Below are 22,846 nucleotides of genomic sequence, written 5' to 3'. Positions count from 1 at the left end.
CCTGCCCCTCAGAGCCAGCCAACAGCAGCTGTTCCATATTCATCAAGCCCTTGAGTCTTAAAGAGCCCTATCCTGACCATGGAAAGAGTCATTCCTCTCGCTCGCTCTCTCATGCTTTCTCCATCTTAGCACTCATCCACCGCTGCCTGCGCTTCTCTCTCTCTCTCTCTCTCTCTCTCTCTCTCTCTCTCACCCCCTTTACCTCTCTGTCTCTCTATCGCTCCCTCCACCATCACCACCCCCCCACCACACACACACACACACACACACTCGCATACACTCAGGCACACATTCTGTCTCTCTCTCACTCTCTCTCCCTCTCCCGCGCATACAACACGCACACAGTCACACACGGACACACACATGCCCACGCACACACGCCCACTCACACCATCAGAGTCCAACATACCTGTGCAGGCTGGGGGGAGCAGCGCTGGAGGGGCTTTTCAGCAGCGTTGTCTCTGAGGGTGCTGTGCAATCATTTGGGGAAGAAGCGGGTCTCAATTGCTTCCTCTTTCCTCTTCCTCTCATTCCTGGAATGCTAAAACTGGACTGATGGACATTTCAGAACTTTGTCTTCCAGACCCTCTCAGCTATCATAACCAGTAGGTGCACCTTCCTTCTTTCTTTTCTTTCTTTCTTTCTTTCTTTCTTTCTTTCTTTCTTTCTTTCTTTCTTTCTTTCTTTCTTTCTTTCTTTCTTTCTTTTTAACCTGCCTTTTGTGATACGGGTTTACATCTTTCTTTCTTTTTTTTTTGGCATGCTCTTGCATCTCTTTTCTCTTTCATTTTTTCCCCCCTCTATGTTCATTTCTTCTTTTAGTCTTGCTTAAACTTGTTTTGTTTCCTCCACAACGGACTTGCCAAAGCCGGGCTCTCAACTTTAGACTGCCGGTAGCAAGCGATGCACTGTGCTTTCTGCTGCCTTCCCTCCCCGTTCCCTCCTTCACACCCACCCGCACTCGTTAGCGGGCGCTTGCAGACTTACCCCCGGGTTCTTAAACCCTGTAAAATAGGGTCCTCACAGAGAAGAGCAACAGGGCAGGTGCAAATGGACGTGTGTGTGTGTGTGTGTGTGTGTGTGTGTGTGTGTGTGTGTGTGTGTGTGTGTTTGAATAGCAGATTCCTTCCGCAGAACACATCATGTGGCAGTTTATATATTTCACTCAAAGCATGTCCGATCGATTAAAGCTTCCCCCGCCGCCATGTGTGTATTTCTTCCTAAAGAATTTGGGGAAACCTGTCCTGTCAAGTTAGGAGGTTGTTTGTCAGTGGCTTTGTTCCTGGACGGGGCCACCCGGGGAGAATGAGAATATTATTTTAAGGAGATGGGATTAAAGTGAATCCGTTTGAACTGGGGAGGATGGATTACATTCTGCGATATTTGTATAGAGGCGGGGGGAAAAAGGAAAAAAAAGACCAACGAGAGGACCCTGTAACCCCAGCGAGCTGGCAGCGCCATCGCTGTCAGCGGCGTGCGAGGCGAGCGGCTGTCCCCCAGCTCCAGGCTGCTCGGGGAGAATCTGGGTGTACTTACCGCAATATAGACTGGTAAATCAATATTGCATCTCATAGATAATAAATAATTGTTAGTCACAGGAAATGGTTTGTTTTGGTGGGAAACAAGTTATGCTTTCATCCAACAGTAAAGTGATGTTCATCTTGTCCAGTGTGAAAACAGGATAGGAAAAAAAAAACTTTTATTATGGCCTGGTGAGAATTTTATCTTAACCCAGCCTATTTAAAAAAGATATTTCTCATTACATCCCTGAAGAGGGGTGAGTGGTAGAAGCCCTTGCATAAATTACAACCGCCTATCCTCTTACTTTTTTTGTCATTTAGACAAGTCAGCATTTTTTTTTACTGGTACACCAGGGAAGCACTTTTTTTTAAACATGCAATTTTAATGTAGATGCTAATTTTAAAATATGCATTGATAGTCATTTGCAGTCATTTGCCAAAAACTGATTTTGTAGCTGATCACTGTGCTTAAAACCACCCTGCACGATTAAACAGTGCAGAACCTAAGCAGTACTTTTTTTTTAAATCAATCCATTCATTTTTTAAAGCAAATAATTTGCCCTGCATCCTGAGCAGGGTGCACATCTAATTCAGTGTGAGGTGAGAGAACAGAAGTATGTCGGTGTATTTTGCAATGCATCACTCACTTGTTTTCTAGAAACTCTCCACTTTGGCCTTTAACCATTGCATACTCGCAGACAAACCCATGCAGAAAACCCATTAACTCCTAAGACGTGCATGCCATGATCTTCTGTGTCTTGCCCCTAAAATGGGTTAGTGAAGTTCTCTACCCTCTCAGGTACGCCCCAGTATGAAATAACACTCACCCACAGTGTGATGAGGAACTTTTGAGACACAACAGGTAATGCAGTTTAGACTGTGTGTTTTCTTCAGGTGCTTATACCTGCACATACTATCAAGCTTCCCCTAAATGTGATGGTAAAACTTTTCAATGTGGCAATTTGATATCAAATCTAAAAATTACCGCCGTTACACCCTTTACACTGTTTCTGATGCGTTATTATTACTGTTATTATTATGACTATTGTAATAATAATAATCTTAAACAAATTCATCAGAATGGTCACATGATCCCTCAATCAAATAATCTCATAATTCAGATGAAATAAATGAATACTCATATAGTCCTACATTTGACTTTTTTTTTTTTAATTCTGTCTTGAACCATTTCTTTAATGGATGCTTTTTGGCTTTATTTGACTTTTTTCCTGATTCATATACAAAGAAACGTATTAAGCAACCAGAAGACGTCATTTGTTTATTTTCAACAGAAGGTAAACATGAAAAAAAAAAAAAAAAAATAGACCAGAAAGAACTTTTCAATCCTCAAATGTAAAATTCACACAAACTCACGTAGACAAAATACTCTTTCAGGTTTGATTCTTTTCTTTTACTTGATGGTGTTTGTGTTTTTTTGCTTTGGTTTTTTTTAATTATTATTATTAAGAAATGCCAGTTGCAGTGTTGCAAATCACTGCAGTATTTGTTTTGACTATTGTATATGACAGAAGAAAAAAACCCCTGCATTAATTGATTAATGATGCCATGCATATGAAAATCAAAAAAGCTCGATTTGATTTTCTTACATTATATTCAGGATATTTTAGGAATATAAACATTTTAAAATTCAAAATCGGGTTTTGTGCAAAGGTAACGTACCCATGCAAAGCTTATTGTGCCCTAGTTAAAAATAATAAAATAAACTTATTGATTTACATGCTTAAGGAAATTTTCACCACTGTAAAACGTGTTTATAGAAAAAAAATAAACAATAATAAAAAATTACTGCAATAAATTCAATAGAGGCGAACATACACTTTCATCCCAATTAAATGCTCACCTACCAATAAGCATTTATTTGCAGGCTGCACTCTGCAGCTGTGTGAGTGTGTTATTGTAATTAGTCCAGCAGTGCAGTAACTCTACTCTGCTAATTGTATGGTGGTATTTGCAGCCCCTCACCGTGAGCTGGAGTGTGGTCATGACACTGGGTGAGAGGATTAGCGGGACACGTATGTGCCCCATGTAATTAGCACAACACTGTTGTAGAATCACTGTAGTATACACGTTATAGATTGACCTGGGGGGGGCGTTGTCACCGACTGAGAACCGGCTGAAACTGTCACTTTCTGCATGCAGAATGGAGCGCTGCACCCTTGTTGCGAGTGTGCAAAATTTGTCATATGCAGAAATTCCAGCACGTGAGGGTCAATGCCAGATAAAATCGTGATAACACTCCCGTCTCCCTTTAACTTGCGTTCGTAATTGTACGTGTTATTTTCTCGAAATTGGTTTCTTCTATTGGCGTCGGTGTGTCGCCCATTAAGTTTTAATCTGTTGCTTTTGGGCGACTTGTTTGCATCTAAATCTCTCCAGGTCAAGCGAGTGAGATAGAGCACATACGAGTTTGGCAGATTATTGTTGATCTAGTATCGCGGTGGCTGTTTGCGCAACCACTCACAAATCAGCCAACGCTGAGCACTGTCAGTCTGAGTTCATCTGTGCTTGCTGGAAAACACACACACACATACACACACACACAGCCTGAGCAGCAGTAAATTGAGACGTGACTTCTTTCTGATGCTAGATGTTCCATCAACACCCTTTCCCCCAAGCCCTCGCCCAGCAATTGCCATACACTAAATATCCAATTTCCCTTCGTGAAATAAAAGCTTTTTAATGTATTTTTAGAGGGGCAGAAGTTAGCACACACATTGATGAATTAGATTTCAATTTATTTGACTTCATTCCCAGCTTGCTGCATTAAAGTCAGCAAACGCCCATCTCCAGCCTCCGGTCTCGTCCTTATTCTTCGGGTTGTTATTAGGTTTCGGAAAACAAGGCGAGGGAATTGCATTAGTGTATCTTAAGTTAAAAGCTCTTTGCTCTTTGACCAAGTGTTTCAGTGTTATTGGGTTAATCAGATTTTTGCTGTCTTCATGGAGATGCTATCGCAGGCCAGAGGCAGTGGTGGGTAACCAAAGCAGCCCTGCTTAGACACTATCCAGATGGGATCAGCTTACGGTAATTTGGTTTCAGAATACATTACCAGAAGAGGCTCCTGGCCGAGTGTGGCCGTCCCGCTAAGAGCCGGGGAGCCGGTGGCCTCTCGCAGCTGCAGCCACGCGGCCCTTTGCCCAGCCGAGCCCCTTCTTCCACCGGCCCCCTCACCCCCCCCCCCACTCTCCTCCTTTCCCTCGGCATCGAGGAGGTGCCAAACCTTGTGCCTTTTAAGGTAAAACCTAATGTTTTTAAATTCAATTTGTCACCCAATTCTAAATGCATCTCCTTGTACCAACAGGGCTTCGTTGTCCAATTCATTAGGGCGATTACTCAGTCCACTGGCCACATTGGAGCCCTCTCATTTCTGGTAAGCCCTGCATATGCGTATCATTTTTTTTCTTCTTTTTCCACTGTAAATATGTCACTCAGCCTGACTTTAGTGGGGGAGGGGAGGGGGGTTGTTATCCCTCTCTGGAGTGTATTGACACCCTCTCGCTGTTCACTGTTATGTGGCTGTGTTTGCAGTTGTTAGCGGGCTGGGCCTGCTTTTTGGGGTGCAGCCACTTCAAACCCCTTAAATCCTCTCCTCACGCACAGTCACCTGCCCCCCTCTGGCAGGCTGGCAGGCAGGCGGGCATCGCCACTGCCCAGGTTATTAGCTGGGAGATGATGTAAGGTTTAAACGTTAGCTTACCATGCAGTACTGAGTAAGCCCTGTTCTGTCACAAACGACCTGGTCTCCACATTACACCGGGTTCTTCACTTTATCAATGTTTCATGTATGCATACATTCCTCACTGCTGTGTGTGTGTGTGTGTGTGTGTGTGTGTGTGTGTGTGTGTGTGTGTGTGTGTGTGTGTGTGTGTGTGAGCTTATGCCATCATCCTATGTTCTACATAATGTGTTTTGTGTGTGTGTGCGTGTGCATGTGTGTCTGTCTCTGTGGTATGTGTGTGTGTGTGTGTGTCTCTGGTGTGTGTGTGTGTGTGTGTGTCCCTGTGTGTGTGTGTGTGTGTGTGTGAGCGTATGTCATCATCCTATGTTTTACACATTGTGTGTGTGTGTATGTATGTCCCTCTGTGTGTGCATGCGTGTGTCCCTCTGTGTGTGTGTGTGTGTGTGTGTCTGTGGTGTGTGTGTGTGTGTGTGTGTGTGTGTGTGTGTGTGTGTGTGTGTGTGTGTGTGTGTGTGTGTGTGTGTGTGTCTTTCTGTCCCTCTGTGTGTGTATGTGTGTGTCTGTCTATGTGTGTGCGTGTGTCCCTCTGTGTGTGTGAGTGTGTGTGTGTGTGTGTCCCTCTGTGTGTGTATGTGTGTGTCTGTCCGTGTGTGTGTAGAAACATGTGCTGTACAGTGTGCGGTTTATGATTTATTGTTTTATTTTTAGAAGGTGCATTGCATAAACCTGGCGGCATGCAGCATGGCTCCATGATGAGTAGTATTGTTGTTCAGGAGTGAAGTTTTCTCTTATTTTAGACACGGTGACTCACACTCGACCTGTGTGTTGTTCTGCCATTCTAGGCTTCGGCGATTAGCCGCCATGCTTGTCTGGCCGTTTCACAACATCCGCCCCGCACAAAAACCACCAACCGTCTCCGCACACATCCCTCCTGATATCTTGTCCACAGTAACCTTGGACACCTTCACCGCAGTGCGAGAATCTGTTTAAAAATAACCAGGTCCATTAGTCCAGGAGGAAAATGCTAGCCTGTGTAGGCTCTCATGCCCTTGTGGCAACGGAGCGCTATCACTGACACGGTGCGTCAGCACTTCTTCCTGTTGCTCCAACACGGAAAAGGCCCCTCTTCATTTACACACACACACACACACACACACAGACAGATACAGGTACAGGTATCAGCACACACACACACACACAGGCACAGATACAGGTACACACACACACACGTACCAGCACATGGACTGAATTACCATAGAAGTTAACAGAAATAGCTATAAAAAAAAAAAGACTTGCATCCACACTCAGGATAGGTCTTTTGGAAAACATGCATGTAAATCATTTTAACAGTGTGTGCAGGTGAAGATTGCGGTATGTGCAGGTGAAGGTTGTAACTGGTGAAAACGAAGATGATTGAAATTTAATATTTGCTGTGCGTGCCATTCTGCATGGCATACTGTTTCCTGGCTTCTTGCTTTAACTCTGTTCATGTTTGCATAAATGCTTGGCGGATATGAGGACTTCGCGATAGCTCCGATGCGTTTAAAGTCCCCGGGTCTCAAGTGTCCTGGAGAGAAAATGCTAAATCCACTAATTCACACTTGGTAAGAAACGTGATGTAGGCTGCATGACTACGCCGGCGTTTATCGGGGAATGCGATTGGTATTGAGCGGCCAGTCGTTTGAAGGTTATGTTTTGGAGCAGTAATTGAAATGCAAAATAACATTAGGATCGATGGTTTGCTCTGTTTATTTATGAAATCAATATCGAAACTGTCCGTCACAATAGCAGCTCTGATTCCTACCGACAGCTTCACCACGTCTGCACCGTACACGGCCTGCAGACCTGCGAAGCCTCACACCCGGAACCGCTTTTTGACCGTCATGGCTGTCTGGAAAGGTTGTTTTTTTTTTAGCAATTGTCATAGAAATGCATTTAAAATGTGCAGGACTGTAAAGTCAAACTAAAGCCGTGGGATGCGACGGCGACGTTTCGGTCAGGAGGAGTAGATGGCGCCCGGTCTTGTCGTGAAGCGTGTAGTTACAGTGTGTGTCAGGTCTCCCACAGAGAACCACTGTCGCACATTCCTGGTTTGCCCATGGGAACCAGACGTGACCAATAACCAGCCATTAACATGTCAGAGAGCAGGCCGCCAGCGCCTCCGCGTGCATGCAGACCTACTTTCACTGGGGTGACTTGGATTGTCTATTGATGTGTTCATGTCCCTTGGCCCATGTCAAATAGGCGATGCTGTCGTTCTGCAAAACAATAGCGGTTGCTTTGATTCGAAATTTCCATTGTTTTGCAAGCCTTAAAGTTATGACAGAAAACGCCGAAGCGGAGTATTTGTCTGAATCTCGGTCTTCAAAACACACATTAACAGTTACTTGGCAGTGTGAACGTGTATTTTCACTCAGCTGTGCATGGGGATTTGAACATCCTTGTTGTTGCACTGGATTGATTGGCCATTTTCTACCATGCAATGAAACGGCGCAACACAAGATATAACAGATTGAGCCCTTACCTCTTGTGATCTGTCTTGATTTTTATTTTTCTCCTCTTTTTTTTTGTTGTTGATATTTTGGAACGTTAACACGTTTATCATTTTTCTCAATTTCAAGTCATACTCTAATGTCAACACAATACCATTTCTATGTCAGTCAGAATCCATTATACATGTTGTCCCTGTGTGTGTGTGTGTGTGTGTGTGTGTGTGTGTGTGTGTGTGTGTGTGTGTGTGTGCGCGTTGTGGTGACCTGTGAGTGCATTTTAACTTAAATCTCTATTCATCACTCCTCCTGGGAGAAGCCTGTCCAGCTGCACATCTGGAGTGTGTTCCCACACAGAGGAACACACTGTTGAGGGAGCGAGGGTGGGGTGGGTGGCTGGATGTTGTGTGTTTTTGTATGCTGTGTGTCTTTTTCTTAAGAAATCCTACAATGGGGGATATAGAAAGCAGTCATTCATGAGAAAAGAGTCCAGGAAAAATGTTTTTTAATGTTATAAATGTCACAACTGTACTCTTTGTGATGCAGTGATTTAATTCCATTTGTTCAATTTGGTAGTGATCAAAAAAGTAGTTTGTGTGTGTGTGTGTGTGTGTGTGTGTGTGTGTTGATTGGTTTGTCTCCGCGCCTGTTTGCTCGGCTGCCTGCACGTTATATGAGTTTGTACCTGTGTGCACATTCGTCCATCAGCCGCCAAAACATGCTCGCATAAAATGCCTGCTTAGCGTCTTGGCGGGGCTAAATGAAATGGAATGGCTGAGTTGAGTGGCCAGTAGTTGAACCTGCCACTTAGAGGGTTCCTCCTCAGACCATGGTGACACCAGCAGTGGTGTGTGCCGAGATGTATGTTTAGATTGCCCCCTGAAGGAGACACATTAATTCAGGAAATATCAGCAAAGTTTAATTATTCCTGAATGGCGTGTTGCTGGACGCCACCGTATAAATCAGTTAGACCCACCCGCCTTTTTTTATTATCGGCACTATTTATGGGGAATGAGGGGCAGCTGGCGGAGATGAGCCTGTAAAAAGCAAGAGACTATGGGGAGAAGCCTAGTCTGCCTCCGCCAGCCAGGGGAAACACCTTCTTAACCAATGTTGTGGGCGGTAATAATGAGATTTTGAAAAAGAGGGTTGGAAATGTAAAAAAATTTAAATGTGCATGCCATATTTTTGAAAAAAAATTCAAAAGTTGATATTCAAATGTGATTACATCACACTGGGATTTTACCTTTGTGCTGTGAATGCACAATGAGTGTGTGCAAATATTTGCACAATGACAAATCCCAACCTGCTAATTTTTGTGTTAATTTTGTTAATTTCGTATTCCTGCATATGTGTGAGTGTGTGTGTGTGTGTGTGTGTGTGTGTATGCATGTTTGTTTCTGTGTTTTTGTTTGGCTCTTCTTCTGATGAAGGGGGTAATTTATGGCCGAGGCAGGATGGGCTCTTTGTTTTAAGCAGGTAGAGTTCCCCCCTAAACAAGGACAGCCTATCAGAGGAAGATTAATGAAGTAATTTCATGCATGGCTCCTTGCCTCTGTCTGCCTGTACGCACAGTCACTGTGTCTAAACCTGTGATTTACACTGGACTGTTAAATAGCCTTAACCCTTTATAATAATATGTCTCTTTGTTTGTAATACTGAAGCACACACACACACACACACACACAGGAATGTACTGTATGTAACATACTCTGGCACACAAATACTCTTCATGTGCTTTGCATATTAGTTACCATTGCCACCCTAATCATTATGTAATAAACCCTGAAGTGCATAAGTTTGGTGTGCGTTTTATTCAGTAGTTTGTTGTTGTTGACTGCTGCTGGCTCAGTGCGTGCTGTTTCTCAGTATGTTAAGAAAGTATTACCAAAAGTAAAGTAGGATTCACAGTCATTTGGAGGTAATCCTGCCCTGTAAGCTTGGACATTTCAGTCAATATTTGGGGACATATTAAAATATTAATGGGAGATTTGAGTCACAAAACGTACTGCAGGAAAACCATCAAGTTGATCTCACTCCTCAGAGAGTGATTTTGACGACATAACAGACAGTCTTAACTTTGTTGTTATTATCTTTGGAAGACGCCATTACCATATTAATAACACTGTTAGTGTTGATTTGTAATTACAATATACCATCATAACAGGGACGTCCGGCTGGTGTAGCGGTCTATTCTGTTGCCTACCAACACGGGGATTGCTGGTTTCGAATCCCCGTGTTACCTCCGGCTTGGTCGAGCGTCCCTACAGACATGCTTGGCTGTGTCTGCGGGTGGGAAGCCGGATGTGGGTATGTGTCCTGGTCGCTGCACTAGCACCTCCTGTGGTCGGTTGGGGCGCCTGTTCTGGGGGGGGAGGGGGAACTGGGGGAAATAGCGTGATCCTCCCACACGCTACGCCCCCCTGGTGAAACTCCTCACTGTCAGGTGAAAAGAAGCAGCTGGCGACTCCACATGTATTGGAGGAGGCATTTGGTAGTCTGCAGCCCTCCCCGGATCGGCAGATGGAGTGGAGCAGCGACTGGGGCGGCTCGGAAGAGTGGTGCAATTGGATACAACCGTGAAAAAAAGGGGTGAAAAAGCCACAAAAAAGCCCACTACATATATATATATATATTAGGGCTGGGACTTTAACGCATTAATTCGATAATTAATTATAAGAAAAATAACGAAGTTAAAAAAAATTAACGCATTTTATCGCATTTTAATTTACACTCCAGTCAACACGGAACGCTTCTCAGTGCACTCGTTTCTGGCATACGGATTATACCGATGCACCGAGTGACGTCAGTCAAGCGGAAGGCGGAGTAGGTTAGGCTAACAAGTTAGTATGCTAACAACAGATGTGATGGACGACAAGGATGATACCGCGTTGCTTAGCTCTGTGGATGGGAAATTTACGATTAAAAACCGGTCGGATGGAAGCCTAGATAGGAGCACTGTTGTGTGCAGACTCTGCAACAAAGAGTTTGCATTCCACCGCTGTTATTCAAGCCTCCGGTACCACCTAAATGCGAAACACGTTGCAGCTAGTACGAACACCGGAGCTAACGCTAACGCTAGTGCTCCTAGTACAACCAAGCAGAGTCGCCAACTGACTCTCCACCAGATGACGGGTTTCAAAGCCAAGATGAGTAAGTCCGCGTCTGATAAATTAAAAAACTCACTGGCGAAATGGATTGCTGTGGACTGTAGACCACTTTCAGTGGTAGAAGATCAGGGGTTACAAAAAGTACTGTGCTTACAAAACAAACTTGTTCTGAACAAAATAAACAGGATTTTGTTGTTTAAACTTATGTATGTGTCTATTCATTGATTTAGTCATCTACCAAGACCTGTTTGAATTGAAAAATGTTGCTTCTGGTGTCAAATATCGATATGAGATTAAAATGCGATTAATTACGATTAATTAATTACAAAGCCCATAATTAATTCGATTAATTTTTTTAATCAAGTCCCACTACTAATATATATATATGTGTGTGTATATCATCCCAACTTTCTGTAGTTATGATAAAACATTCTTAGTTGGCGTTAGATCACACCAATGCCATACAACATGAATGCAATGCAAACTACAGATTAAGTTTGGTAAAAAAGCAAACCTTATATACTGCACAATGCACAAAAGCCATCTCTTTACTTAACAAATAAGTGTCTTCTGAGGCGATGTGAGCATTCCCCAGCCAGGATAACCCTCGCGTGAGCTAAAGCTGCTGTGAGGATCCTCAACTCAGCCCCTTTATAAGAACAAGATCCGCCCGCTGTGGCTCAGACAGTTTACGTCAGACAAACGGCAGTGTCTGTATCACGAGAGGCCCTCGCTCTTTCCTGCCAGCAGCATCTCTGGGACAGGAAGGAAGGGGAAAGGGGGGGGGGATCGATAGATGTGATCTGCTTCTTGTCCAGCACTATCTTGTGGTGCTGCTGGAGCGTGGGGTTCATGTTGTCGTAGTGGAGTGAGCTCATGGCTTTATAAAGACTGCAGTGACATGGCTGTGGAGCGGCTAAATATAATCCTCTGCTGGAGACTGAAAAACTTAATTGCCCCGGCCGCGGAGCAGCATGGTCCCCCCCCCCAGTGGTAACCCAGCACCAGCCCCTGGCCTATGGGCTATTGATCCAGGGACCTTGCTCTCCATGGGCACGATAGACAGTCTCTCTCCTTCTTTGTCTTTCTCTCTCTCTCTCTCTTTTACCTTCCTCCCTTTGTCTGTTTGTCTGTCTCCTCTCCTCCCTCTCTTTTGTTTGTATCCATAGATCTGTGCATCATAAATCTCTGTCAGGCTCTCCTGAGTGGCTGGCATATTCGTTAATAAAGAGCCCCCACCCCCAACCACCCAGCCACCCTGCACACACCCCCACCCCCCCACCCCTCTGTCCTGCCCCTTCCTGTTTCTGCCAGAGCAGGACTAATGAATGTGAAAATCCAAAATCAGGGGCTCTTCCCAGACATAGATTAGAATGGGTCCCTGTGGAGTGCCAGGCCCGCCTCGAACCAAACCACTGCCATCAACCTCCTCACCGCCATATATCTGCTTTTCAATCTACTTTTCCTAGTCTCTCTTTAACTCAAACACACATTTACACACCACACACACACGCCCATGCATGCTGTCATGATGCTTACACAGGCGCAGACTCGTGCATATATATATATATATATATATATATATATATATATATATATATATATATATATATGCACATGTACACAAAGACACACACACAGACACAAATACACATTTAAACATAAGTACACAAGCGCACACACAAACACACATATATTGCCCCGAGGGTGCTTTGGCCCCATATTCCCTTGATGGTCATTAACCTAAAGCCAGTAACGCAGAGAGGCGTCCTCCATATTTCACCCTGGTGGGTGTCGGGGGTCTCCATTCCCTGGGTCCTTCCCCAGAGCTGCTGCAACCCCCTCCTGTAGCCCCTATTCCATTTTCATTTACATGTTCCCAAGTGAGAACACACATCAGTTACACACGTGTATTTCCGCAGCTCGAGTCGCTGGGTGTAGTTTTTTCAGCATGGTCGCCGCTCCCTCCAATTGAGTGCCTGGCTGCGCGTCGTAGCGGTAAGAGGTGGCAGTGGCCCCTGGAGGAGAGGTCAGCGTGGCAGCTGCCAGTGGGCCCTGGCTGCGGTGGGGAGGCTGCGCCGGGCTGAGAGGAGGGCTGTCAGGAGCTAATTGAGTTCGTCCTACCCGTGCTGACTCTGGGGCCAGTGGCTTATCAGGCCACATCGCCTGGGGCCTTCCAGACAGATCTGCCCCTACTGGGGCATCTGATATCACCGTCACCCAGCCTGCAGATGTCGACCCCCCCCCCCATACACATACACACACACACACATTCACGCACATACACATGTGTGTGCATGTGCACACTCTCACACACACACACAATTCCCCTCCAGTCACCCAGTCTGATCAGGTAGCAGGGGGCTGACACTCCGGGATGAGGTTAATAAATGTTATAAAACCATGTTTTTGGCATCTGGCGGCCTTGAGAGTTAAGAAAAGGACATCAGAAACTTGTTCACTCTTTGATTTGAGGTTTTTTTTGAGTGGGTTTGCGCTGCACAGGCGTGATATGCAGCCCCGGTGAATCAGAAGAACGCTGCTACTCAGAACAGTGAAGGACATTAGTGTGCTGCCAGTGTGAGCCGGAGGCTCTCAACAGAAACACCTACAAATTTGTGCAATTATATCCTGTGCAGTTCTGGCTTCCCGCTCCGTCAGGCTGTGTTCGGAAATTTGCTTGCAGATGAGAGAAGTGCTGTGACTTGGTGGTGGTGGAGGGTGGGTGGGGGGTGGGAGATAGCGAGTGCACCTCGATTCCCCTCTTGGAGGAAAAAGACGAGTGAGTGTGAGTCGGACTCCCAGATCATTAGGCCAGCTAATCCTGGTCACGGCGGCAGCAGTGGAATGATATTAGGGATCTGAAATGCTGTTAGGAGGGCCAGGTGGAATCAGATTAAAACCAAACTGCGTAGTGTGCTTTTGCGGGCCCATAACCCACCACTCAGCATGAATTTTGATCAGTACAAAGGGAACAAAAGGAGGAGGAACGGCGCGAGAGAAAGGGAGACAGAGATACTGTATCCTTGACGAGCGCTGCTCCTTTGGGCAGCCAGGCAGCAGAATGTGAAAAGCTCTTACCTTGAAGGAAGGGAGGAAGGAAGGAAGACAGAACTATAGATTTTACAGCATCATGTCTCAGTCAGTTCAGCAGACCTTTTTCCTTCCCCTCTTCTGTCTGTCTGTGTAGCATGCACGCTAATTAGCACCTGCCCCACATATTGAATTATTTATCGGTACTATTGCTGCTGTCATACTATTTAATTTTCATAATTCATTTTACTATTCATTGGTATTTATAGATTTAATTTGGACCTGTCCCATCGGAGAGTACGAATATTTATAGAAATATTTCATTCTATTTTGATTAATATGCCAGGTTCAAGTGGTTAGTATTCCTTCAGTATCATTAATCAATATATGCAAGCTTGTTAAAAACATAAGCGTAGCAGTAGTATAATGTGTCATAGCAGCATGAGTTAAGGGGATTCCAGCCAGCACATTTATTATAAATGACCACACAGAGCTGGAGGGGAAACAGTTAAGACACTTATGCAATTATGCTAAGTGTCACCCTTAAGATGACCTTTGAACCGGGGTTAAGCTTACTCTGAATTTGTGAAATAAAAGCTAAATGGAGCCATCTTGCGTGCCTGCGTTTTAATATATAGCCTTTAATAAGCCGAGTGCAGGTGCCCTATCACACAGGTGCACATATCCATCTGAAACAGAGAACATAAAGCAGAGAACACATATCCCTGCATTAATTTAGGGGGATGCAATCTGCATTCATTATCGAGAGGAGCATGTTCTATTTTAGAAAGGCATGAAATGGATTCACTTTTTCAATTTCTCAGTACAGCTAAGGACATTTTAGCTGAGGGCTGACCACAAGCGTCCATCGATTTCAAAACTGTCAATCCCAAACAAATAAAAGAACTTGGATTTAATTTTTACAGGTATGTTTCAGAGTCTTTTCACTTAAATATGTCTTGTTACTGTGAGAAACACTGTAAATATGGCTCCCAAGCTCTAGCTAGCAAAGTGGTAGGTGTATAGGGTGTATATCTAGGTTTTATATTGTGTAGGCTTTATATCGAGACGAGAAACCCAGAAGTGCTCAGCCAAAGGGCTTATTCCACAAGGTCAACGGTTTTAACAGGGGGCATTTTTTTATTATTTATTTTAGCAGTTAACCTTTTTCTGAATTTCCAGAGGTGTTGGGCACCTGGAGCTCCGATGAATATACATGACGGTGGGGAGGGAAACCGGGGGAATGAGATTTAATTTGACACGCTGACCCCCATCTCCACGGGCCCAGGAAGCCGGGGTGAGAAAATAAGGTTGACCCGCTGACCCTTGGGCCTGAACCCCACCGTCACCCACCCTTACAATTAAATCAGCCCCAGAAAGGGAGAGACAGGCCGATGTGACGGAGGCCTCCTGCTTTCTGTTTCACATCAAGTGCTCTTGGACAGACAGCTGTCCATCGGCCAAGGATGAAAACCTGGCGGGCCACATTCTCCGCTCACAGTGCTTCTGGTAGCGTGACATGTCAAGTATGTAAACATTGCCATTAGTTGGCAATATGCTAATAGATCTAATGTGCTAAGCTAAAACTTAGCTGTCTAGCTGCCACTCACCAGGAGCCACTGTGTCTATATTTGCATAAGCCATGCAAGACTCAATTTCGTTAATGTAGGCAAGCGCTGGTGACCTTTCTCCCCTACAGCAGTACCTAATGCAAAGGGGTATGTGTGTACGTATGTGCATGACCTCGACTCGACCCTGACAGGTCACTATGTCTACACAGCGTCCCCAATACATTGAATTATCCATCTCCTCTATGTCCATACTAAGTTTTTTTTTTCCCCTCAGTCTCTTTTCCTAGTCTTTCTGTAAGGTAAACGAGAGAGAAAAATCTGCCACTGTTTTTCTCCAGGCAAAGAAGGCATGTAGGGCTAGGACTGTATTTCTGCCAGCAGCCAAAAGGCTTCACTCAACTCTGCACGCAAACACACCATCCGATGATATGTACTCCAAAAACAGTTATTAGGCAGATAGTGAAAAAGTCAATATCCTGCCATCATGTTTCCTCTTGTCTGACTGCTGACTCAAGGAGACAAGCCAAGGTCTACTCTGCTCAGCGATGGAGATGCCCGGTGCTAAAAAAGATGTGTGTATTTATGTTTTTTGTTTTTTTCTAAAATTTTCTCCCCGTTTTTCTCCCAAATTGTACCCGGACAATTACCCTGTTTTCCGAGTTGTCCTGGTCGCTGCTCCACCCCCTCTGCCGATCCAGGGAGGGCTGCAGACTACCACATGCCTCCTCCGATACATGTGGAGTCGCCAGCGGTTTCTTTCACCTGACAGTGAGGAGTTTCACCAGGGGGGACGTAGTGTGTGGAAGGATCACGCTATTCCCCCCAGTTCCCCCTCCCCCCTGAACAGGTGCCCCGACCAACCAGAGGAGGCGCTAGTGCAGTGACCAGGACACATGCCCACATCCAGCTTCCTACCCACAGACACGGCCAATTGTGTCTGTAGGGATGCCCGACCAAGCCAGAGGTAACACGGGGATTCGAACCGGCGATCCCCGTGTTGGTAGGCAAGGGAATAGGCTGCTACGCTACCCAAATGCCCGCGTATTTATGTTTTAAAGCGAGGTGTATCCACTCTCTTCCTCCGTCTCTGCCTTTCTATTTTTCTCTGATGCTCCTTCACTGTGTGTGTGTGTGTGTGTGTGTGTGTGTGTGTGTGTGTGTTTATGTGTTTGTATACCGGGGCATGTTTGCAGCTGCTTGGATATGTGGCTAATGAGGCGCTGAGGATCGTCTCACTTGGTTCGCTGGTTCATGGGGAAGGTTAGGACACATAGGAGGACATACTGAGAGAGACAGAGCAGCAGAGAGAGTAGGAGAAAACAACACACCAGTATAAAAAGTTATGTACAACACTTGGCCAAAAAACACAAGTGCGCCACTAAAGGGAGCTAGGAATGATACTTTGGTGGTGTGAGATACAAAACCCATAGCACATGGCTTGTTGTGTCTCTTTTGATGCAGATATTGCAGGAATCCCTGCTGCATCAGTGCAATATATGAAATGCCTTTAATGTATTCTTTGCTTAACATCAGTGAACTTACATTTTAGCTTTACATTTTTCTCATTGAGCAGATACTTTTGTGCCAAAGCGACAACAGATTCAGCAATTAGCAGATCAATTAGTTTGCCAAGCTCTCGACATCTTGGAGCAGTGACAAAATGGCTTTTTATTTTAGCTTTTTTTGGTCAGTCACACTTACTGGTTGATATGATTCATTTATTCATCTGAAAAGCTCCGCTAATCATCACCCCTTTCTTTTCTTCCCCTGCACTCCCATCCCTCTCTCCTCCCTTACCTCCCCCGCAGGCTGCTGAATAGAATGGCCGCTGATGACCGGCACCTGCCCTCCAGCTGCGGGTCTTACATCAAGACGGAGCCGTCCAGCCCCTCCTCAGTCATCGACACGGTCAGTCATCACAGCCCCAGCGGCAACTCGGATGCCAGCGGCGGCTATGTCAGTGCCATGAACAGCCACTCTAACGGCATGGACTCACCACCCATGTTCACTCCAGGTGGGCTCGGGGCCGGCACGTGCCGCAAGCGCTACGACGACTGCTCCAGCACCATCATGGAGGACTCGCCCATAAAGTGCGAATACATGTTGAACTCCATCCCCAAGAGGCTCTGCCTGGTCTGTGGAGACATAGCCTCGGGGTATCACTATGGCGTGGCCTCATGTGAGGCTTGCAAAGCCTTTTTTAAAAGGACAATACAAGGTATCCCCCCCCTTCTCACCCCCTGCAAAACCCTTGAACACTCTCAGTACAAGTCATTGTGTCGCGTCACCACATTGCCAGACAAAAAAACTCTCCACGAGGCACCAGCATCCCCACAACGACATGCAAACACTCTCAGAACTAAAACACACAAGTAATTTACAATTTCAAAATACACTCCAGTGCACGAGTAATTTTCTTCGCCTGAGGACAAAAGTCCCCCTAGGTAAAATGGGCTCTATCTTCGGTCTTGTCCCTCTTGCACAGCCCACTGCCTTTAACTACTGTAGTACAACATTAACAAGTGTGTGCAGTACACCGTAATGTGACGAGCATACAGTTCTGAATTCATCTTTGACATATAGGTTTTGGGTTTTTTTTTTTTTTTGCTTTTTTGTTTTTTTGTTTTTTTTGGCGTTCTGCAAAAAGTCAAAGCACGAGAGTAAAATCTGGCAGTGTGTTTGCATTTCTCACATCACAACATGCACAACTTTACTTTGCGAACCAGAGAAATTGAATTACATGTAGTTAATCCAGGTAAAGGAAAGTGGTAAAGGCAGAGGAGACCCACTATAAAACCATCATGTCTATAGCCGCTGCAGTATAAACTGGAATGTTGTGACAAGGGGCGCTGCTGGTGACAATTCGACAACATCATCAGTCAGGGTCAGTGATGTGGGGAGGGGGTGCACTGGTCAGGACATCATCATCAGAGGTCAGATTTGGCGGCGTGTGAGGGCTGTTTGCCCAGATGCCGTAGAGGGCTCAGATAGTGTGGCTTATTAACCCTGTCCTGTGTGTGTGTGTGTGTGTGTGTGTGTGTGTGTGTGTGTGTGTGTGTGTGTGTGTGTGTGTGTGTGTGTGTGTGTGTGTGTGTGTGAGAGTTTCCGAGTGTCGGCGTGCGGGTTCTCCGCCTGGGGACTAAAGGTGCGATTACCTATCTGCATGGCTTGATGTATCACAGCTTCCCATTAGACAGGCAGTGAGAGGCTCCCCTACTGTGACGCTGTGTGCTCAGTCCCAGACTAATCAGGGGACTGAGATATTATTGAGCCAGAAACCAAAATAAATAATAAATACATTCTGCACAATGGGCACAGATACCTAGGTCTAAGTCATGTGTGTTTATCCATAAAAGACAAGGTAGGGGATGCTGAAGGTAGGGAAATCTCAAAGTGGGATCATGTAAACCCGAAGAAAAACATTAATTCTCCATGCAAAAATCTTAAGTCTTTCAACTTCTTTTGAACAAATTGTTGACAAAAATATGAATTGTGCCATTGTTGCAGAAAAGAAGCTACTCATACATAGTAATGAAACGGCGATGTGCAGACATTATATGGAGTGCAGGCTGTCTTGATATTAGGTGTTGATTTTGGACCTTCCATCCCTATCAGCTTTAGACAGTCTATGTACCTTTTGCAGGCAAACAAAAGCATTAAGCCAAATCCTCCTGTTTACCCATGCCGCCATCAGCAGCCCTGTCTATTGACAAAAGATGAACATTTTTCTCTGAAGTAACATAACATGGCTTTTGTCCGCCCTCACTAAAAATACACTGATGGCAACACAATGGAACAAAAACGAGGCATTGGGGGAAGAAAGAGACATCTTAAGCGGAGCAATGGCCCAAACAATTAAGAGGGAGGTACATGAAAAGAAAAGGGGGAGAGGGGGGAAGAAAAAAAAGAAAGAAGAACCTGAAAGCGCTCTCCTCTTTAGTCCTCCTCACTTTGCATTGTCGATTTGAAATCCCTCTCTTTCTGCTCTTGGAGGGCTGCCTGTAATGGAGCTAATCTGCCGTCGTTTGTCCGAGCCACAGGAGTTTTGTCAATAACAATCAGCGTTTGGAAAGTGTAATTAAGGCCGAGGCTTTTCATTAGGAGGAAGGGAGGGGGCCGTCTCCAGGGACGGGCACGCCAATTAGAAACTCAGGCACGCGTCGCCGGGTAATTTCAGGGAAAGGAGGGGAAAAAAACCCAGGACTTCTTTAGATTGGAGAGGGACCCGGCTGCTCTTTCAGAGGAGAGAAGGAGAGGCTTAATGGCATAATAATCAGACAGGGGTCCCGGGCAGAGAAATGCAGGAGGATGCGGGGCCCTTTTTTTTTTTCCCCTCCATTTTTTTTTCAGGAGGGGAGCGGGCAGGTGAAAGCCTTCCAAAATGATAAAAGAACCACATGCAGGACCACTTTGAGGGGTGTGTGTGTGTGGGGGGGGGTAAATAGAGGTATGTGGAGCCCTTGAAAGGAGGAGAGGGTGCCGTTGATGAGAACTGATTAATTAAAGGAATAACGAGGCAGTCAAGGGTGGAGTGTGAGACGGCCTCTTCTAATGAGAAGAAAACAAAGGAGCTGTCTTTTCTGGCCCTTTATCACATTTGTGTTCTCAGATACAGCAGCTCTCAGGGCAAACAGCGTGCTGCGTTAATGGGAATTGTGTACATGACAGTTCCTTTATCACCCCGCGCTTTCTCCTTGTGCACCACCGAACGGCTCCCTCTGACGCCCGTATGGAAAATTCACCGTGGCAAATGAAGCTCCGTTTCGCTCTTGAGTCGTCTTTATTTCTAAGATGCGTGCGTTTTATGGTTTTATTCCGGCACGAACAACCCGGCGTAACATTCATCCATGCAATTTAATTAGCGGCGCATTACTTTTTTTTTCCCTCCCCAATTGTATCCGGCCAATTACCCCACTCTTCCGAGCCGTCCCGGTCGCTGCTCCACCCCCTCTGCCGATCCAGGGAGGGCTGAAGACTACCGCATGCCTCCTCTGATACATGTGGGGTCGCCAGCCGCTTCGTTTCACCTGACAGTGAGGAGTTTCACCAGGGGGCCGTAGCGCATGGGAGGATTGTACTATTCCCCCCAGTTCCCCCTCCCCCCTGTACAGGCGCTCCGACCAACCAGAGGAGGCGCCAGTGCAGCAACCAGGGCACATACCCACACCCAGCTTCCCACCCGCAGACACAGCTAATTGTGTCTTTAGGGATGCCGACCAAGCCAGAGGTAACACGGGGATTCGAACCACTGATCCCCATGTTAGTAGGCAACTGCTACTCTACCCAGACGCCCCAGCAGTGCGGTACTTTGATGACAGTCAAAATTGTCGAGGTCGCTTCTGTACAGCCCGAAGATTTTGAACATTTACAAGAACGCAAAGGTTTTTTCGGGGTTTATATATATATATATATATATATATATATATATATATATTTGTGTAACCTTTCTGTCTTCATTTCCCTCTGCTGCCACTTGCTTTGCTCTTCTCTCCTGCACTTGCTCGGGGTTTGTGGAAGGAAACTAGACCTGATGCCCCTGCCTTTTCAACAAAACGGGATGGAAAATCCATCTTCTGTCACCTGTTCATCCAGTGAAAAAGCCCCCTGAACTCCTACGTGGAGATAGTTACATTAGTCAAGGCCAGCTCCAAATTAATGTCAACCTATATTACCATCCATCCCAGAAATGCCCCTGTTCTCATGGCTTCCTAATCATGCCCTCATCCCTGCACCTCACGTGCCCCACCAATCAAAAACATAAATCTCTTATTGAACCATATTTTCTTCCCATTTTGAACCCAAGTGTAAAATTGCTCGAAAACCAACTGAACTCAGTGGCCCTCTTTTTTATATGAAGTAATAGACCTTGACAGTAAGCCTGTAAAAGTCAGTTTAGATTTTCATGAGAAATACCTGCCATTTTACTGTAATTTACTTACAAGACCTGACTTTCCCCCTCTGTGCCCTGGCACGGGTCCTGAAAAGCCATAAAATAAATTGAGACAGATACATATCAGGAGAAGAAAGAAGGAAATCTCCCGCTTCTCCTTCCCCGTCCGTAATGTTATTCGTGGCCGTGTCGTAGCCTCTGTAACGGCAGATAAACCCCGGCGAGGCCCTCTGGTTCAGGGCTTACCCTTCAGTAGCTCGACCCCGACGCACATTCATAAATAGGTGCGTTAACCTACTTTCCCGGGAAAGGTTCTGGTGGTTCGTCGGAAGCACCGCCCGTTTCGTCGTGTGCTTTGTTCCCGATGCCGGAACGCGCTCCTAAGCGGTCTCTAAATATAAGACGAATGCAGAGATGAAAAATAAGTCGCGTATCTCCCCCTCCCCACCCACCCCCCTGCTGTGTTGAGCTATGAGAAGCCTCCCCTGACAGAACATCAGACGACACGGTGGCTTGGTGGGACAGGTGGACACGGTGGTGCGGCACAGTGTGAGGGCCTGTTTGTTTGCGTTTCTACAATGCATGCTATCAGGACAGGGAGACGGTCTCTTAGTTAGCTGCCAGGTGTCCCATGTGCACGTGTACCACCCCACCCACTGCACCCCTCTGAAAAAGGGAGGCGGGGTAGAGGGGACGAGAGGACAGTGGAAAAACGCTCCCATAAACAGGAGCGTCCACGAGGGACGGCCGACAGGGTCGCTTCTGCAGCGTCGGTCTGGCAGGCAAAGCGACAGCATAGCGTGCACGTGTGCCAACAGTCTACTGGCTATTGGCAATTGCAATTACACGAAGCGCGTCTCAGGAGGTGCAATGACAATAAGATTAAAGCGTCCAGGTTTTTTTCTTCACTATTTCGCAATCAGAATTTGTTTGATATCAGAGTGTACATCTAAATGAGTTGGTAAATCGATAGCATATTTCAAAAGAGGAAAGAAAAAAAAAACCTCCAGCAAGAACAACACGCACGCGTCGAGATGAATTGATTCCACAGCAGGCGGGTGCTGATTGCCTCTTCCCTGCAGATGGAAAATGGATAGGATTATTATGGTCTGCCTCTGCTGTGACAATAGAGAAAACAGGAAGAGGAGAGTCCATTTGCAGCTCATCAGCCACTGTCTCTCACACCTTTATTTACCCCAATCCCGATGAGATGGGGGGAATTAGCATAATGATTTCTAACCCAGATATAAGGAGGAATTTCTAATTATTTAGAACATCTTGGGACCCTCCACTTGATCTGTCCAATAATGTTAACATAATTGCATAAGTTGTCAAAGGGGGTTGGAGGACTGGTTGGAGGGACGCTGCTGGAATATTGTGCGCCGCTCTGTCTGTACAGAAGCGCAGAGCGAGGGTCGGAGCTGTGGAGCAGCATGTGTGTGGTGGAGTGGAATCTCAATGCTCGTGTATGAATGTTTGTCTAACCATTAGCAGACACTAGGTACAATATCAGGAGATTCATGGGTGCGGGGG

At 45.8% G+C, this 22,846-nt stretch overlaps 1 protein-coding gene across 1 annotated transcript in view; it reads left to right on the top strand.

Moving 5' to 3' along the window:
• The first annotated feature begins 555 nt into the window (after nucleotides 1–555).
• Nucleotides 556–22,846, top strand: part of esrrb (estrogen-related receptor beta) — a 50,282-nt gene continuing 27,991 nt past the window's right edge. Inside the window, exons 1-3 of the mRNA XM_056295780.1 lie at nucleotides 556–605; nucleotides 4,843–4,911; nucleotides 17,232–17,641. Coding sequence (XP_056151755.1) covers nucleotides 556–605; nucleotides 4,843–4,911; nucleotides 17,232–17,641 — 529 coding nt within the window. The remainder of the gene's footprint in view (nucleotides 606–4,842; nucleotides 4,912–17,231; nucleotides 17,642–22,846) is intronic.

The sequence above is a fragment of the Lampris incognitus genome, chromosome 16, assembly GCF_029633865.1.
Source record: "Lampris incognitus isolate fLamInc1 chromosome 16, fLamInc1.hap2, whole genome shotgun sequence".
Classification (NCBI taxonomy): Eukaryota; Metazoa; Chordata; class Actinopteri; order Lampriformes; family Lampridae; genus Lampris; species Lampris incognitus.
This window is presented reverse-complemented; position numbering and strand designations above follow the sequence as displayed.